Raw genomic sequence first — 19,035 nt, forward strand, 5'->3', positions numbered from 1 at the left:
ACAACTATCTATGCCATAGTTTTTTATGGGACTCCTCTCCCCTTTATAATTTCATCGTACATGAAAAATGCTCATCACTTATCGTGCTCCTCACGGTCCTGTTCCCTTCCTCGATCTTGGCAGCCCTGCAAGTCCAACCATGCTGTCGCTTCTTCTGGGGAGTCCAAGAAAAGCGCTTTGCTTTTATGCAGGACTTTGTGCTTCGCCGGGTACAGTAACATGTACTTAATTCCAGCTGTGCGCAGCCTCCTCTAGATCGCCACATAGCTGTATCGCTGCCTCTGCACTAGCATGGTGTAGTCAGGATACGCAGTGACGGTTGCAGATGCTCTTTCTATCATCCCTCCTTTGCGAAAATACTCCAGAATTTTCTCTCTGTCTTTATAGTTCTGGATCTTTGCAGTTATTGCCCTGGGGGGAGCCCCCGGCTGCGGTCTCCTCATCAAGGCCCTGTGCGCTCACCCAACCATAAATCCCTGTGAAAGTTTGTCAGCCCCTATCTCTTGCAGGATCATATTTTCCATATAGTCCGTGGGGTCCTGACCTCCTTCCCCTTCAGGCAGGCTGACCACACGAATATTGTTACGTCTCGCCCTTCCCTCTGCCTCTTCCGCTCGGTTCTCCAGGTTAGCTACTTGCTGTTTCAATATATGGGCCTCCTTTGTATTGCTTGCGCTGGTTTCTGCATTGGTTTTCACAGCACTCTCCAGGCCACTCGTTCTCTCCGCAACCACTCTAACATCTTGTCGCAGTAGGGCAACTTCTATTCCTACCGCGTCTATTTTGGCCTCCAATGCAGTCCGTAGGTCCGCCATCGTTACTCCCCATGACAATTTCAGCTCTGTTATAGCTTCTAGGATCTGATGATTTTCCTTTGTTGGGGTGTCTCCTTCCGGCGCAACTGCTGCGCCCCGCGCCGATGCAACAGGGGTCTTATGAGTCTTAGCAAAGACATCAATTGTGGGTTGTTTGGCCTTGGGCTTAGCCCCTTTCGCCGCCATCGTTCTGTCTCATCTGTATGTGCAAGTCTATCGTTGTAGCGACGTGCCAGCTGAGTTAGCTCATTCAGTTGTGAACCCATGAGGACAGCTGTAGCTTGGCAGCGCTGTCGTCCGACACCTACAGCAGGTAGTATTATGCACCAAACTGTGTTTCAAATGGGTTGCGTCCTCCAACGTGTCTGATACCACCAGTGTTCAAGCTCAACTTTGCCTACAATGTGTCCACCACAGTGGCAATCTGTAGCCTGGACGTTCGTCTACCAGAGCATTGGATTTACTCCTCCTCTCCTCCAGCATCACCCCCTTGCTCCTCAAACTCGCACAATACCTGGTGTCACACCAACCCCTCCTGCAAGGTTTTGCCTGCAGTGTCAGTGGCCCACTCAACAGGCACCTTTATTGCGTGCATACAACCATCCAGCGGCTGCTCAGGATGAGCAAGGCGTGGTTCCTGCCAGATACCGCCTCATCCTTCTTCAGCACATGCACTCCATTTTCTACAAGTTATTCCCAATGCCAGCACATTTGCCCGAGTCTGTGTCTTTGACTTTGAATAGATCAGTAAGGCGCTGTTCTCCAGCTGGTTGCGCATGCGGGGCAATAATCCACTCTGCTATGATGACAGGGAAGGAGTGCATGCAGTATTATTAGTTTTTGCATTGAGGTGCAGTAGAAATATGCTGCGCATCTCGCCCCGGTGCTTTCACTGCCCTTTGTTCGTGTGGGCGACGTTTTCGCCTCCCGAGCCTTGCATCCGCGAGTGCAACAATGTCTCCGCTACGCCTGCTCCAGCTCAGCGATTTCAGGTAGGTCCACGCCGGCTTCCTCACACAGCGCGGATCCTTCACTGTATTTTCATAACAATGTATCCGCTCTGCCAGCCGTGGCTTAACAGCTGATCGTGCCGCAGCAAAGGCACTCCACGCGGTCCGCACTGGGTACGCCTGAACCGCACAGAGCCTTGGTCGGCACTAACACTGCTACAATTGTAGCCGCTCGAGACACCTTTTTCCGTTCAGATGCCCCGCCGCTGCTGCTCCCAGGCACCCTCGCACCGCAAACGTTGTGTCCACGGTGCCGAGCACCCAGTGTGGCAACGGGCTCTGCAGTAAGAGCGTGTTTCACACAGCAGCAGGCCCCGCCCAATACGATCCTGTCCTCCAGCCTTTGCCGCTCGGGTCTATATAGCAGCTTCTACCATATCGAGCTCAATTCCTTTGTTGGCCACTATTTTGTGCCTCAGCATTTCAGCATTTCGGTGCAGCCGCCTTCCAATAAAGCTGCTTTTTATACCTTTTCGGCCTCCGATTCGTTTGAAGTTTAAGATTAGTGCAGGGCACACGTTCCGACATCCATGCTTCAGTTTATGGATGCCGTGAGTCGTTTTTCCGCGTGTTTTAACCGGATCAATATCAGATCTCTAGGAGCAGCTCTGCGAGACACGACCTACTGCATGGCTAGTTAGCCAAGCTCCAGATATACGAACGTTTAATTTGGTTTTTGGTTGCACAAATTAGAATTTTGGTTTTATCCAGGTTAATTACAAGATGGTTCAAGATGGCATAGTGTGCAAATGCAGTGAGAATATTTTGCAAGACCTTTGGGGTTTTAGAAAAAAGGACTAAATCTGCATATAGCAACCATGGCACGACTCGCTGACCGAGCTTTAGAGAATCAGAAATAACTTTGGCAAAGTGATACGTCATATCTGATATGAAAATGTTAAATAAGGCTGAAGCCAAAATACAGCCTTGTGTTAGGCCTCTAAAAGTTGGAATTGGGGCCAAAAGTCTTCCGTCTAAAGTTAAACAGATCTGAACCGTTGTATCAGAATGTAGTCAACAAACCAAAGCCTGGATATGAGCAGGACAAGCCGCAGTGGCTAGTTTGTTTTTTAACAGGTTCCTAGAGACCGAGTCGAAAGCAGTCTTGAAATCGAAAAAAGCCATATAAACAGGCTGTTTCAGTTGGGAGTTGATGCTCATGCATTTTTATAGCATGGATAGTAAGAAGATTGATTGCCGTCCCTAGGCCCGGAACAAAACCTGTTTGAAAAGAGTCATGCAAAGGATAGCTAGACATCCATAAGTTGAAATCTCTAAGAATTATTCGAGCAAAGAGTTTACCTCAGGGATCTAATAAAGCAATTGGGCAGTAATTCTCGGGTTGCTGGCGGTCGCCTTTTTTAAAATGTCGGAATGATGATTGATTTCCACCAAGAAGGTGATATTGGTTGTAGTTTCACCACGATAGTAAACACATTTAAGAGGATTATCGCCAAAGCCTCATGGTGAGATTTCAGCACAGCGTTAGAAAGCCTGTCAGGACCAGGGGTTCTAGAGGAGCTTAGTTTTGAGATGTAATAAATTATGTCTTCGAGATCAAATTTAATATTAGTATCAGTCATGGATAACTGCTCAGATGTATGTTGATGTTGAGGGATGGAGGCATACATTGTGCGATAGTAACGCACCCAAACTTCCTCTGGTACTGCATTACTGCATCTGGTACCCGATTGAGGAGACTCAAATTTGGCCAGAATGTTTCAATGTTGGTGCGTGCAGCATCTGTTCAGCATCTTTTTGCATGGCCAGAGCTTTGAGCGTTTTAGTCCAGTTTTAGTTTAGTACCTTGTTTCAGCATAGGGATTCTTGTTACAAGATGTAACCTTGAGAGAATTATTTTTCTATGGCCGAAGTCAGTTTTTCTTAGATGTGGTTCTTGATCGTATACGTGCTTGTGTTTGTGTATTATTTTGTAAAATGACAATGGATGTGATTTAAATAGACCATCTGAGTGTATCAGTGCTAGGTCTAGCTCACCCTCTTGATTCAATATGAGGGCATTCAATTGTTTCAATGAGTCTGGGGACCACTTAAATCGATTTCTACCTCTGCACACTGTTAGGGTTGGAGTGTAATGTAGCGATTGCGGAAGAGGATAGGACCAAGTCCAAGTAAATGTTAGAAGTTTGTGATCACTGTTCAGTTGTGACTTAATTTGAAAGTGAGCAGCGATCGCAAACATTTCTCGATCAGTGTAAATGTAATCTATGATCGCAGTCTGACAGTCTTGTTTCCACGTCTACTGAGGGGGAATGTCTGTCACAACTACCCTGTATCGGAGGTATCCGTAAGATGGGTGTCGTTCTTGCGCCAAGCACTGAGTTCTTCCAGGGATTTTCTCTTTTTAGGCTGTGGCAGGCCATGAAAGGAAGACGTAGCCACAGTCACAAGATCTATGACATAGACCCCTTTCCGGGACAGTCGGAAGGGGAAAAAGCCAGCACGGCAAAAAACCCAAACAAGAGATAATTCTGGTGCTCCCTGGATGTCTGAGCTGTTGAGGGTGTTCCCGAAGGCAGGAAGGAAATATTCAGGGCGGAGGAATGAGAGAAATCCATGAACAGACCGTTTCTGTAGCAGGTAAGTAGGGAATGCAGAGGTTCTAGCACAAAGCAGTGGAGGTAAGATGATAAATAAGAAGCACTGTGCAAGGCACAGAACGGAGAAAGGGGGGAAGGAGCAGGGAATAGGAGCACCGGAGGGAAAGAGCAGGGGAAAGCCTAATGGAAGAAAAAGGATGGCAAAAGTAAGGAAGAAAGAAAACAAGAGTAAAGCTGGAGTTTAGTGGTGAGCGTTTGCGTGAGCGAACGGAAACAGAAAACTAAGAAAAGGGAGATTTTTAAGCGTTGGAGTAGCAGTACGAAAACTCTGCAGTTGCAACGCACTGGAGCCGCCGGAAGGAAGTGAATATATCCGGCGACTCCAGTCAAGGGAAGGCAAACAACTAGACCGTCACACAAGGAACGTAATGAGCGTGCCGGAACAGTTAATGGCGGCGGCCCTCCTTCCATCTCGTCCACAGTTGCCAAGCACCGCTGTGCATGACAATGTCACCTTGGACCGCTCTATTGAGCATGATTAATTGTCTCTCCTTCATCAGCGAGGTCCAGCACTGTACCAACACTGCCTCTTGAGGGGTAGTTTTAGTCAGACAATGTAAATTAAGATCACCCTCTAGAATCAAATGGTTGATTGAAGAATCAGATTACGTACATATTCCAATTCTTGGAAAAATTTATCAACTTCAATATTGGAGTGATTCCAATAGAGGTTAATTTGGGCTATCGTTTCAGTTGGAGTTGGGATTTTAACTAGTTGAGTGAACATGTTTGGGTACGCCCATGGCTCTAACTGGAGACCCAGGGCAGTTTTAACTGCAACTAAAAGGCCGGCCATAGGTCTTCCTCTAATAGAGCTCTTAGCTGGCAATAAGGAGACAATGTAGTTGTCCCAGAAAGTCGACTCAGCTAAATTTCTAAGAGGGTAACAATGTCAAAGGCCATTAATGGATTAGAGACAGAAGATAAAAGTCTTGGATTGTTAATTATGAGCCAAGTAATGAAGTAGAGGGAGAGAATTTGCTTTGGGAGCAGTTTTTACCTGTCGAACAGTCTCGGAGGCTCCTTTGGTGCGCGTGATCTTGAAAGGCAAAGAGGATGGATCGTCATCATCCATATGCTGATTCACGCTGAGAGATTTGAGCTTATTTGATTTATTTGGCATTTGGTCCTGAATTAAAGTGAAGCCTGAATGAAATATCTGAGATCTGGCCTGCTATATAGTATCATGCACTATACCTCATAGAATCCAAAGTCTTGCTATTGACATGTCATTGTGATATAAAAACTCGACTTGCGCAATATCAGAGGGGCAGAGATACCCTAGGACTTCGACATTACTGAAGATGTTCAATATGCTTGTTCTATTTAGGTCACAGGTGGGAAAAGCACCACCTCTACATCAGAGGATTAAATGATGATAAAATTAATCAGCATGATGGATTCCATTAGGTGTGATAGCTGATTCCTATAAGGATTTCGAAAGTGTAGTTATGTTAGTTCTGCTCATTGTTGTTAATTGGGGTCTTGGTGTGATTTTAATGATTGACATAATTCCTCTTTGGTTATCTAGTGATTTGTTTTTCTGGGCTAAATTGGACAAGCACCAAGGTTCAGAAGCTGGCTAAAGTTCAGAGGATAGCTTTTCATGATTATTCTGCGATTTGGGCAAAGTAACAAACAAGGCAATGGATTTGGCTATTTCCTTGCACCTTTGTTCTAAAGTCAAAAAGTCGTTATTCTGAAGAAGTGAATATTTGTGTTGTGCATTTGAGGCTACTATAGTCACTGCTGATTGAGAATGTTGGGTGAGCTTCTGGTTTTGTTGTTCAAACGTTTCTACTACTTGTAGTAGATCATCTAGAGCCTCGTATTGAAAGTTATTGGGAGCTTTTGTATCAGATAAGGACTGTATGAATTGTCACGAATTTGGTTTGTGGATGACTTCATGTTCTTTGTCTTTTTTGTAGGTCAACTGTTCTAGACCTTTCTTGGTTTTGTTAAATATATCAAAAGGGGGTTTGCTCTGAGGTTGGGGAGCCGGTGGCTTGTCATGCGGCTGAGAGTCAGAGGCTACAATGATCGAGGCAGTTACAACTGAAGGAGAGATGGAAGTTTCATGAGGACGTGTAATTTCCCTTTCTGCCAATGTTACCCTATTGGTGGGTGCAGGTGGTATCTCACCATCAAATTTGCCACAAAGGGGAGTAAGAAATGGTGCTTGAGCGTCACACCCAGGATCTACATCATTAGGGAGGTTTGAAAATTAATTTTAGCATATAAGGTCTCATACAGCTTGGTCAAGGATAGTAAAGCTGTATTCATAGCATGTAATGTTCATTCTATGAAAGGTGGGGTAGAAATTTGCTGAGAGTTTGGCCGATGTAACAGTGGAAAGGTTGATTCAAGAGGAGTAGGATTAGTAAAATAGATTAAAAGGATAGACGAATTGTGAGTAGAGTTGGCAAACATTATAGGAGACTGGGACAAATTAGTTGGACAGACAATAAGCAGAAAGGAGGGTGGGCACTGGGGGATGGTAACTGTTTCTACAGAAATGAGGAGTACACAGGCATTTTCAGTTAAGTCTGCAACAGTCAGACAAGAAGTAGAGATGGCGTTTAAATCCTGATAGACATTTACCTGAATGTTTAATTAGGAATGAATGGAGGTAGGAGATGATATGGGGCAAATATGCATTTGGGCTGAGGTTGTGCTTACAGAACAAGCGTTGTTGTTTATGATGCCGCTTGGATTTGTTATTAGTCGTGGCTGTAGCTGCACCGCAACAGTTTGTTGGCAAGATGTATCAGAAGCCTGGATCAGGCTAGCAGCAGACGATGAAAAACCGGCAGCTACTAGAGAATCCGGCGGGGTACATAAGTCAATTAGGGACAAGTCAACACGCGGAGGCTTAGCAAATTGCTGAGTTACTGGAGTAGGAAAGGAGGTGAGAACAGGAATGCTAGTAACACATTTCAAAATAGTCTTAATGGTAGAATCAGCGGTGCAAAGACCTTGTATATCGACAGTCAAGGACTGCGAGCGAGTACGTTAGGAAGAACCACCGATCCGAGTTAGACTCGAAGCATTCCCATTTCTTGTGGCAGTGCGTTTTGGCTGAACAAAGAGTTTACTCATTGCTTTTCTGGTAGGCATGGCTATCTTTAGTGAGTATAAGCCAGACATGTAAGTTCCAAGTAACAATTGTTTAAACTCAATTCAGAGGGATAATTCAAAATGATTAACAATTATGCAGACAAAACATAAATATAATAGCATTTACCAGCCACCAGCCAAACAGCGAAACAGCACTCAACACTGCACTCCGCAAACATGTGCGCACAAATGCGTGTAACTTTTGGTTTTTATAGCAAATACAGGAAGTGGAGGGGCGGAGCCTATTTGTGTTTGCTTGGTTGTGATCCTTTAACAAATAAAGCAGTATCAATAAAGGAAGATAGATAGATAACGTTAGATTATGTCCATGGCAGCGATGAAGACTGAATAAGAGGTAAGAGTCCAGGCAGAGCATACCATCCAATGATCCAAGAGGGGTTCAGCAAATGATCACAAACGATGTGACCCAACAGCGAGGTAGCAAAACAGCACTCAACACTGCATTCCACAAACGTGCGCAATTTTTAGTTTTTATAGCGAATACTGGAAGTGGAGGGGTGGAGCCTATTTGTGTTTGCTTGGTTGTGATCATCCAATGATCAAAGAAGGGTTCAGCAAATGATCACAAACGATGTGGTCCAACAGCAAGACAGGGAAATAGCACTCAACACCGCACTACGCAAACGTGCGCCTCTTGGTTTGCAGGCACGGACTCAACTTGGGTGGGCGAAAGAGAATCAAATTATTGGGGGTACGAAATCACCCCAACACTTAAAGGCTTATATGCAGCTAAATGTTCTCCCTTACTTAAAGAAATTGAATCACAATAAAAAAAATGGGATGATCTCGTAGCTGGGCAGAATCACTACTGTGAAAATGGTTACTCTCCCTAAAGCATCTACCTATTCCAAGCGATACCCATTATAGACTCTCTATCATTTTTTTCTCAAAATAGATAGGGCAGTTTCGGCTTTCGTGAGGCAAAACAAAACTTTGTGGATAGCTCTAACCACGTTTATGCTGCCACCAGCAAAAGGAGGGATGGGCCTTCTCAATTTCCTGATATACTATTGCATTGCTCAACTACGGGTGATAAAGGAATGGTCCATGGGTGCACCCGAGAAGCGGTGGGTACAGATGGAATAAGCAATGGGGGGACCCAAACTCAGGGACGCACTGTGATTACCGAAACCAGACCGTCCAGCCAACATACATGCTTGTGAAATAATGAATACAGTGGGAAATATCTGGGACGCAGCTGTTAACAAACACGGCTAAACAACATTTCCCTCACCTTTTACACCCCTGTTCTTTAATCCCCAGTTCACTCCAGGCTTAGAACCAAACGCATTTAGGGAATGGAAAGCTGCAGGGTGTGAGAAGCTGAGAGATACGTTCTCTGGGATAGCGCTAAAATCATTCACACAATGCAAAACAGGAGTTTGGGCTACACGAAAAATCCAGGTTTCTATATTTTCAGGTGAAACACCCGATTCTGGCTCCTCAAGGCTGCGGCCACAAGGGAGTTAACACCTTTTGAGAATTTTCTGTCATCCAAGCCAGGGAATAAGGCCCTTATTTCTAATGTATGCAACATATTGGGGGAAGTACCACCAAAAGCGACGATTAGCTATATCAAACGTTGGCAGGCTACACTGGGGGAGGCGGTTACTGACCAGGAATGGGAAACTTTATGGAAAACAATACCCAAACTCACTAGATCGATTCAAATCAAAAAATGTTGGTACAAACTCATGGTGCAACGGCACTACACTCCAGCTCGCCTTGGTCAAATGAAACTTACTACATCTGACAAATGTTGGAGGGAATGTGGATTAGTGGGGAACTGTATGGCTGAATTACCCGGAACTGCCAATGTATTGGGGAGAGGTGAATAAATATCTGTGTGAAATGTTCACCATTTGCACACCTCGCTCTTTAGGAGCTTGCCTGCTGGTCACGATTGAAGATGATCTCAGACGATGCCCGAAATCAGTTCAGAAAACGTATGCTATAATGCAATTAGCTGCCCTACTTGTGATTGCTCATAACTGGAAGCAAAGAGATCCACTTCATATTTAAGAATGGTTCTACAAAGTGTGGAACTTTTTACCACTGGAATTGATGACATATTCCTTGCAGGGGGATCACTCTCTGTGGTGTTTCCATTTTTACATGAAGACTTTAATATTCATTACTGCCTCAAAAATTGTGCTTGTTGGGTATTGCCTAATGTGTCAAATTACGAAAATGTAATATAGTGGTACATTTAACAGATTTGAGTTTACCCAGCTACACAGCAGGTGGGAGATAGGCAGGGGGGCACGAGAGTTGTGGGGCCGGGGACGGGATGGGAACTGTTTGTTATTATAATATTGAAATGCCAATAAAAACAACTTTAAAAAAAAAATTATAATAAGTGTGAGGCGGACAACTTTTAGAGGATTTTTAAACAAATTCCATTTTATAAAATCATTGGTTTCAATGAATGCCTCACTATCCCTACCCGGACGATTTCCCTGCCTAAAATAAACTGAAGGAAACACTATAACAAAGGCTATCTGTCCCTCACACTTGCACATAAAATACACAGAAAATTGCATTGCAGGGCCTTGGAGGCGAGGCGTATGTTTTATTTTGGTCACCTCATCCAACACTATGTCCAGGTCCCTACTGAAAGAGTGTGGAAGAGTTATGAATTCGTATGGTACCAATGACTGGATGGTGTCCACAGTTCATTTTTTAAAAGAAGTTTTAGAACCAGGAAAAATGACAATATGATTTATTTTATTTTTGCATTTTTATGTTTCCTTTCTGTTTTGTCTTAACCCTGTTTTAACTTGTAATTTGTAAATGTCTACAGAATCGTAGCTGATGAAATCGCAAAGCAGCGAACAACGAACTTAACCGCATGGTCAGATAACTTAAAAGGAAAGCTATCAGACATAGCATGCTCAGTCGAAGATCTGAAGCACAATCCGGAAAGAGTTAAAAGAAAGTTAAAGGAACTTGATTGGATCCTGACTCTATCGAAAGCTCAAACAAACAAACTGACCATGAATCTCCCACCCACCTTTAACAGACTCAACGTACCTATCCCATACTGCTCGAAGTTCCCAAGTCAACAGCTAAGAAAATTCTTCATGCGAGCTCGCTTCAACCTCCTGCTGACGAGAGAAATTTTAGCAATCAGATCCAGTTCAACTGACACTATCTGTCGCCTTTGCCACAATCTCACTACGACAGAATCAATTAAACATCTTTTACTCAGATGTCCTATGGTGAGAAAAATTCGAGCCACCTACCTATCGACACTGGTCTGCGAACACACATCTTTCGGAGAGGAAGAAGAACTTATGTGGTGGAACAGGTTAATGTCGGGAGAAAAAACCAGATGGACAATCGCGACTGTCAAAATCCTGGAGTCTGCCTTTGAAATGATCAGTTCCAGTTCACAAACCACGAACGAGAGCAATACCTCCAAAGCCACCACTTTATCACCATAATGGTAATCCGGGAGATTAAGCTTCCTCTGGTATCTTTTACGCATTCGGCCCTTTACGTCCGCTTGAGCCCAACCAACTCCATCTAAACATTACATTGACCTGGAAGAGGTAATCCTATTCTCACCAGGAATCTGACATAACTACATGAAAGCTCGCGGCGCATCTCATTAAGGGTTGCTGTCGCTCTCAACTGTTTGTAAAAATTCATTTCATTGAATTGTAAACAAATAAATAAATAAATAAATGTTTTGTATGCTTTGTTAAAGGTTACTTTGTTAACCAAATAATAATTTAAAAAAATACACACGAAAATATATGGCAATTCACAACAACAATAATTGCATTTGTAATGTATTCACAGTCTCTCTTTACAAACTTGGTGAATTCCCCTTCCCCAAGTTTTAAGTTGAATTCCGTACCACTGTTCAACAAAAAAAGAAATAAGGAAATCCTGGTGTGCAACAAAGTTCCAGTGCAGTTCTTTGCACCTTCAACTTGTAAAAAGAAAGTTCAACTAATCCAAATTGTAACAAAGGAAAGGTTCCTCTTCTTTCTTGCCTAGATATTTTTAGTCCTTCAACTAGCATCAATGATATTCTTGGTCAGGATGATTTGCCACAACTTATAAGATTCAAAGAAACAAAGATTCTTACAGATGCACAGCACGTGTTTACTCCCTTGCCCAACAGTTTTCCACCACCAACAGTGGTTCTGAAGTTCTAGATCTACTGACAACCGCAAGTTCACAACAGCTTCAACAACATTTCAGAAAAAGCAAGATTCACATTAGTGCTCTTCAACACTTTCATGCAAGCAAAGCACTTCTTCTTCTGAACATTCACCTTCGGGAAGGGCATCCTCTTTGCCATGCTTGTCTTTCTGCCACACCAGTAACCAAATACCTTGAAGGATATGATTTTTTATTTCTTCCTCTTGGCTTTGGCAATGTGAGTTTTTATATCAGATTAACTTCATGGAACAATCACAGTCAAGAAGCTTCATCCTTAAAAACATGTAATTCGCCACTTCTCTTCCTGTTAGCCATGTGCACTTAATTGTATGCCTTGTTGTTAGCCTCTTTTCGCTTTGGGCAATGCTTGTATAACTCTTGGCTTTGGGCAATGCGTGTATGTTCACTTTAACTCACAATCTTAAAGGGTAGTCACTTGGTTTCAATGCTACAATGTTTTCTGCTGCTTTGTAAATGATTCTTCAGTTAGCCTTCACTTTAGAATCTCTTTTCGGCATACGCGATTAGTATTTAAGATGTTTTCCTTAGTACGGTATTTAAATACTAACATCAAAACAGTTTCGCTCATACACGAATATTACTTCTGTTGGATTCATTGTCCGACAATCAATGATCGGGTTTAAAGCAATTTCACTTGCTCACGAGTGACTCTTTCGTGCTACCGTTGCCTGCCTTGAATACACAAAAGTGATTAGAACGCTCGGTAACACTCACTGGCTTCTTTCTTCCCCTTTGATTCCTTTGTGTGCCTCAGGACTTTCACTTCTTTGGCTTTTCTCGAATTGACACACTACCTCGATGAAGTTGCCTTAGTTCCCGCCACTTTGACACAGAGCTCTACTTGCTCCTGAGACACTCTGGTGCATACCAGCCCCCAGCAACAGGCTCCTGCGCACTTTCTGCTGCGCAATCTCTCCAATTCGGTACACATGGGGGAAAGCCTTCTTTCTTCATGCTTCCTGCTGTGCAACCTCTGCACTTCAGGCTTAGAATGAAAAATGACCCTCTCAGGACCGGCAGTTGTAATCTGCCCCGCAATCGTCCTGGCGCCCTCTCTTTCCTCCAACTTGGCTTTGACTGCCAAAAATGTGCCTACTCTACTTCCTCCTTCTGCTATTCCAGCTACTACTACTGGCCTGCACCTGGTGGGGGCTTTTAAGCCTCGCTGCCTCCCTCAGGCGTGGGTCATTTGCTTTAACAAGCTGACTACTCCTGCAACATTGCTCTGACGCCCTCTAGCTCATCCTGGTACTTAGGGAATTATGGGACTTGAAGTCCCCAACAACCATATTGGGTGTTCTTATTCCTTCTATGCTACAAAAAGCCATTAGAAGTGTGGGATTTTGGGGAAAATTAAAAAAGTGGGGTTCCCAGTTTTGCTGACCGGTTCCCCCCCATATGATCCCCTTGCAGAACACCACCCCCATGGTCAGAATCATAAAAAGTCTGCCTTTCCCTGGCCACATGAGAAGGGTTCCAAGCCAGGTTCTCCGGGGGAATCATTGCTGATTCATCACATATCCTTCCCCTAATGTCGCTGGTTGTCTCAAGCCTCTATTGGGAACCGAGAAATGAAATCACCATTACCTTTTTCCTTTCCTTTTTCGAAGTTCAACAGAGAAACAATAGGGCTGTCAATCTAAAAGCGCATGATTCTAGAATTGGTATCTTTTCTTAGTCTTAACCATTTAAAGAAAGCATGATCATTAATTAATCTGTTAAATTGTATTTCAAGTTTGTTATAGTCCATTTGATGGCAAGGGCTTCCAACTCTAGAGTAGCATAGTTCTTTTTCCGGGAAAACAGTTTGCTACTAATATAAAGGATAGGATGTTCTATATCGTCATCGTTGGTTTTGAGATAATACTGCCCCAAGACCGATATGTGAAGCATCTGTTTGCAAAATAACTTGTCTATTGAAATCTACCACCTTCAGAACAGGCTCATTATTCAATATATGTTTTAATGTATCAAAACATTTCTGATGATCTGGCTGCGAATTAAGTTTCTCCGGTTCAACATCCTTAAGTTCATCAGTAAGGGGGCAGAAATAGAAGACAAATCTGGAATACATCTTCGATAATTACCAACAAGGCTTAAACAAGCTCATCTTTCTTAGTTTTTGGGGATGCTGTTTCCATTACAGCTCTGACTTTGTCAGGCTGAGATTGAGCTAAGTCATTCCCTACAAAGAACCACAAATACTTTACCGCAGATCTAGCCAAGCAACATTTTTTGGATTGCCAGTAAGGCCTGCTTTCTTAATGCCCTGGTGACCTGATACAAGGGTGACATATGTTCAGGCCAAGTGTTACTATATATGATGATGTCATCAATATAAGCCCCACAAAAATGACAAAGGTCTTAACACCTGATCCACCAGTCTCTGAAAAGTAGCAGGGGCCCCATGTAATCCAAGAGGTAATACTTTAAATTTGAATAACCCAAGGGGATTGGAGAAAGCAGTCTTGGGTTTATCACCTCGGTTCACTGGGACTTGCCAATAACCTTTAGTCAGGTTGATGGTAGAAAGGTATTCGGCATCTTCTAATATATCAATTAAGTAATCTATCCTGGGAATTGGGTAGCTGTCAAATTGGAACACTTCATTCACTTTTCTGAAATCTATACAGAACATCCAAGAGTTGTTTTGTTTGGCAACTAAAACAATAGAAGACCTAGGACTTTGTGATGGTTCAATAATATCCGCCTTTAACATAGTCTCTATTTCATCCTGGATGATCCTTCTTCTGCTTTCAGGGATCGTATAGGGTTTTTTTGTGAACTACTTGTCCAGGGGGAGTATGTATATAATGATTTACTCCTTTCACTTTTCCTAGTTCAGGTCGAAACACATCAGGAAATTGTTGTTAAAAGTCTAACCGGTCTTGCTTCTGATTTTGAGATAACTTGGGAGAAACTAACTGATTTACCTAATTTCCTTCCGATAAGAGGCTTGTTAGCATGGTTGAAACATCTCTCTCTGGATTTTCCTTCCACTCTTTAAGTAGATTGACATGATAATTATGGGTTTTCATTTTTTGATCAGGTTGTGAGATCTTATAATTATATGGTCCCATTTGTTAGAGTATTTCATATGGTCCATGCCATCTAGAAAGCATTTTGTTATCAGATGAGGGAAGAAGTACCAATACCTTTTGACCTATGGAAAAAGAGCTAATTACTGCCTTCTTATCATAACATTCGTTCTGATGTTCTTGAGCTCTAATATTAAGTTGGACTATATTTCTAACTGCTGTCAGATGCTCTTTCAATCTTTGTGCAGTTTGTGACAATGGAATAGTGGCCCTTTCTCTTTCTTCCCAGGTTTCACACAACATATCCAGCACATCCCTGAGTTCTCTTCCATACAATAGCTCAGAGGGAGAAACTCCAGTAGATGACGGAAGAGTTTTCCGATTGGCAAATAGGGCCCAAGTTATCATAATATCCCAATTCTTTCCATCTGCCTCAACTAATTTCTTTAAGATGTGTTTCAACGTTTGGTTAAATCTTTCAACCAGCCCAGCAGTCTCTGGATGATAAATAGAAGTTTTAATCTGAAGGATATCTTTCACCTCCAGCATGAGTTTACTCATAAAGGTAGACCCTTGATCAGTCGAAAATTCTTTTGGAAACCCAATTCAGAAAAAAAATGGAAATAAATGTTTCAAAATCTGTTATGAAGTATTGTTAAAGGCTTCAGGGTATCTGGTTGCATAATCTAGAATGACTGATATAAATACTTATTACCTAATTTTGATGTTTCTAATGGACCAACTATATCCATACCAATTCTAGAAAAAGGAACATCAATTATAGGTAATGGTTGTAAGGGAGCGGGAGGAAGTCATTTTAGTACTGGTATTTTGACATAAATCGCACACATTTCGTTATCAGCATAAAAACCTGGCCAATAGAATCTATTCCAAATTTGAGCTTGTATTTTAGCTGTTCCTAAATATCCCCCAGTTAGAGTATGTGTAATTTCTAGTACAATATGTTTAAGAATCCTATGGGTCACAATCTGTGTTCTTGGTTTACCCAATAGATCTACATAACCTCGATACAACAACCCATTCTTTTCGAAAATAAATTGACCTCTTTTCTTCATTCCCTTTTCCTCACTTATTACCTGATTTAAAGGTTTCTGCTAACAAAGGATCATTATACTGTGTAAAAGCTAAGTCAAGAATAATCTCTTCTCTTTCTATATGAACTGGGACTATTGGGTCAAGATGAGCCTTCTCAGAACTCTGAGTTCCTCTTCCAGTTTGCTCATAATTCTTAACCTGTAGGAATGGCAGCCGCACACTTCTTAATAGGCAATTAAGTGTTTTATTTAAGAGGTTATACAGAATTAAAAGACCCCCACACAGCCACTGGCGGACAAGTGGCCAGCCGCCGTAATCTGAAGAATAACATTCTACATCACATTAGAAACACTCTACATTCCACCCCAAGGTTCCATACCTTCGCAGACGGATACATTGCAACACACCTCCATCCTTTACCCCTCACACAATCCAGTAAACTAAACAAACAACTATATACAAAGAAACAACTGCATGTAACAATAAAAGAACAATCCCTTTGCCACTGAAACATCTGACGCTATAAGCAGCGTTGAAAAAGTCACAGTCCTGAGTAACACACCACTTATTTCATTCACTTCACTCTTGCCACTATAGCCATATTCCACACTTGACCACCTTGCAGCCTTACAGCACCTCTCAATACCTGCATCACCTGAACTGGCTCAGTATACAACAAAAACTCTTCTGGTCTCTGAAACATAGCTAGTTCCAATATGCTTTGTGCCATCCTTTCCCCAGCTTTAACTTGGTACACCTTCTTTCCATTTTTTTGCATCAACACTTTAACATCTCCTCTATAGTCGGGATCAATCACAGAGACATTAAAAAGATTGTTTGCAAACCAACAAGGGATATTGCAAATATGAACCCCAGCCACAAGAGTATGAAATGCAGATTTGGGGGAAACCAAGAGCAAATGTTAAAACAACCAGAAATACAGTGTAAGGAAGGCATGGTATCAACAGTAAGACAGTCACAAGTGACCACAGTTCAAGGGGGTTTAGTGAAGTTCAACAATGGTGTGATAAATACCTATCTAATCCTAAATCTACGAATGGGAGCAAGCTACAACCATCAAATAATAACGCAGTCCTAGTGGTGTCTTGTCAAAATAACGGGCCTATATTGAAGAAAACTATTGCCAATCCTAACCGCTAAATACAAATAGAAAGTGTTAGGCAGAATCCTGTGCAGTGCCCTTAGGGACCACTACACACAATTAAGACTACAAGTGGTAGTACAAGTTCACCTTTGGTACAAGCCTGTACTACACTGTTAAAGTGGTAGCAGTAGCGGAGCAGCCAGACTCCTCTCAAGAGCAAATGAGCAGTAGTAGAAATTACACAAAGGACCACAATTACTGTGACTCAAGCAAACACTGACTCAAGGTTTTTGGTTGAAAAGTAAAAGTACATTTATTACTAGACCATCATCTTGCAAAACACTTCACTTCTATTAAATTAAAACCACATGTTAAAAACACTACACACAACCAATTCTCTTTGTGCAGAACAACTCGAGGTAATGATTTGACAGACCAGTGTTATGAAACAAAAGGCGTTACCAGGAATACATATGCGATCAGTTTTTGACAGTAATGACAGTTCGGTCTTACTAAAGATACGCGGATCCGCGGGAAGAAATGTTACCAGAGTTAAAACACACTTAGCACCTGAGTTAACAAAAGAGAGTTGGGTCAAAAATCATAGACAATACTTTTGTCAAGGCAGACAGAATCAGAGCACACTTTCTGACAAGGAGATAAAAGTCAATAGGCCTGTGCCAGTGTCAAGTGGAACCGGGTTCCTGTTGTCGAGGATCACACAGTCAGATAGTTCACAATTGAGGATTACCAGGAGTACTTGGCTATTGTCAACAGAGGAAGCAAATGTTATAAGATGGAAGGAAGACAAGGGCAAGCCTTGGATGAGGAGAAAAAGGTTTCACCCTAGTTCCTCGGAGCTGAACACAGTACGGTATTCTTTGAAGATGCTGGTGCTACGGAAGTTGTTCCTGGCAGTTTCCTGCAGACTCACGGTTCCTGGAGCTTCAGTCGTGGAGACAAAAAGGACGACGTCTGGAGTGATCTGCACTACCCAGGGATGAGGCCAGCAGCAGCGACGGTGAATAAAAGGTGCGCTCCTTAAAAACAGGAGAGGCTCCAGAGATGCCTATCCGGACCACTACAGCAGTGTGCAGCGATTTCGACCACGAAGAGGATCCTCTAGCTGTGGAAGATGAGCTGGTTGATCCCACTAAGCTCAAGGGAAGAAGACTCCGGACTGGATCTTCGCTTATCGTTGAAGGGTATATAGCTCAGGACTGCAGCAGGGCCTCAACGGGACTTGGTAGTTGCAGCAGCCGTCTTCTTCTCCGCTTCTCTTCGGTTCCTTGCAGTTCCAGGGGCGACTCTGACTTCCTGCCCAAGAGTCCTGCATTTTATGCGAATCACACAGCAGGGGGGGTTGTCCAGCCCGGACAACCACCTTAGCCAGTCATGCCAAAGTGTGACTTGGGTTTCCTAGGATACCTTGTGCAGGGGGTGACTACACCCCTCCCTCACATTTAGCCCACCTAGATACCTAGGCGCCAAAAGGAGGGCTTCTTGAGAGAAGCCCGCCAAAAGACAGTGAACAAAGAAGGCAAACCTGGTTTGCCACGCAAAGTAAAACACAAGAAGGACTTTAACAAAAAGAAATGGCGAATAAACCCGACCGGAGCCAAAATAAAGAGCATTTGGTCAAGCAGGTTTATGTTCGAGGCTACTATGATAGCCTGGAACAGTACCACGTTTATATAATATTATCGCGGTAGAAAAGTTTGGGTAGATACCACTGCCACCAGCCAAGTCTGAATGTTAAAAGAGCAAAACAAAGATCAGTGAGGCACAGACAAAAAGGGATAGGAATGAACCCTTTTCAGTACTCCACGTAAGATGGGGTGTACTGGGTCTGTAGTTTTTAAAATGACTATGTAAAGTAAATGGCAACTTTACCTGTTTTCTGGGGAACAGTAGTCAGCCCCAGAAAATGGAGTCAGGGGGAAGTCTCAAAGACATCCCTGTGTTAGTGCACAGAAGGTGCTGGGTAACACACATGAAAAGTGGGTTCATGGAGTGGGGTCCTCCAGAGCCCACTATTACACAAACAGTAAAAAT

The 19,035-nt window shown here is 42.9% G+C and overlaps 1 protein-coding gene across 4 annotated transcripts in view; it reads left to right on the forward strand.

The window, feature by feature from the left end:
• EFCAB12 (EF-hand calcium binding domain 12) overlaps positions 1-19,035 on the forward strand; it is a 921,238-nt gene that overhangs the window by 823,539 nt on the left and 78,664 nt on the right. Inside the window, exon 9 of one of the 4 annotated variants that reach the window (XM_069643453.1) lies at positions 10,388-11,265. The exons of 2 other annotated variants lie outside the window; for them this stretch is intronic. In XM_069643453.1, the coding sequence (XP_069499554.1) occupies positions 10,388-11,030 (643 nt within the window). In that variant the 3' untranslated portion in view covers positions 11,031-11,265. Of the gene's footprint in view, positions 1-10,387; positions 11,274-19,035 lie in introns of those variants that run through there. One more of the 4 variants, XM_069643452.1, reaches the window with a different exon arrangement.

This window comes from Ambystoma mexicanum, chromosome 2p (assembly GCF_040938575.1).
Source record: "Ambystoma mexicanum isolate Mex_15411 chromosome 2p, UKY_AmexF1_1, whole genome shotgun sequence".
Classification (NCBI taxonomy): Eukaryota; Metazoa; Chordata; class Amphibia; order Caudata; family Ambystomatidae; genus Ambystoma; species Ambystoma mexicanum.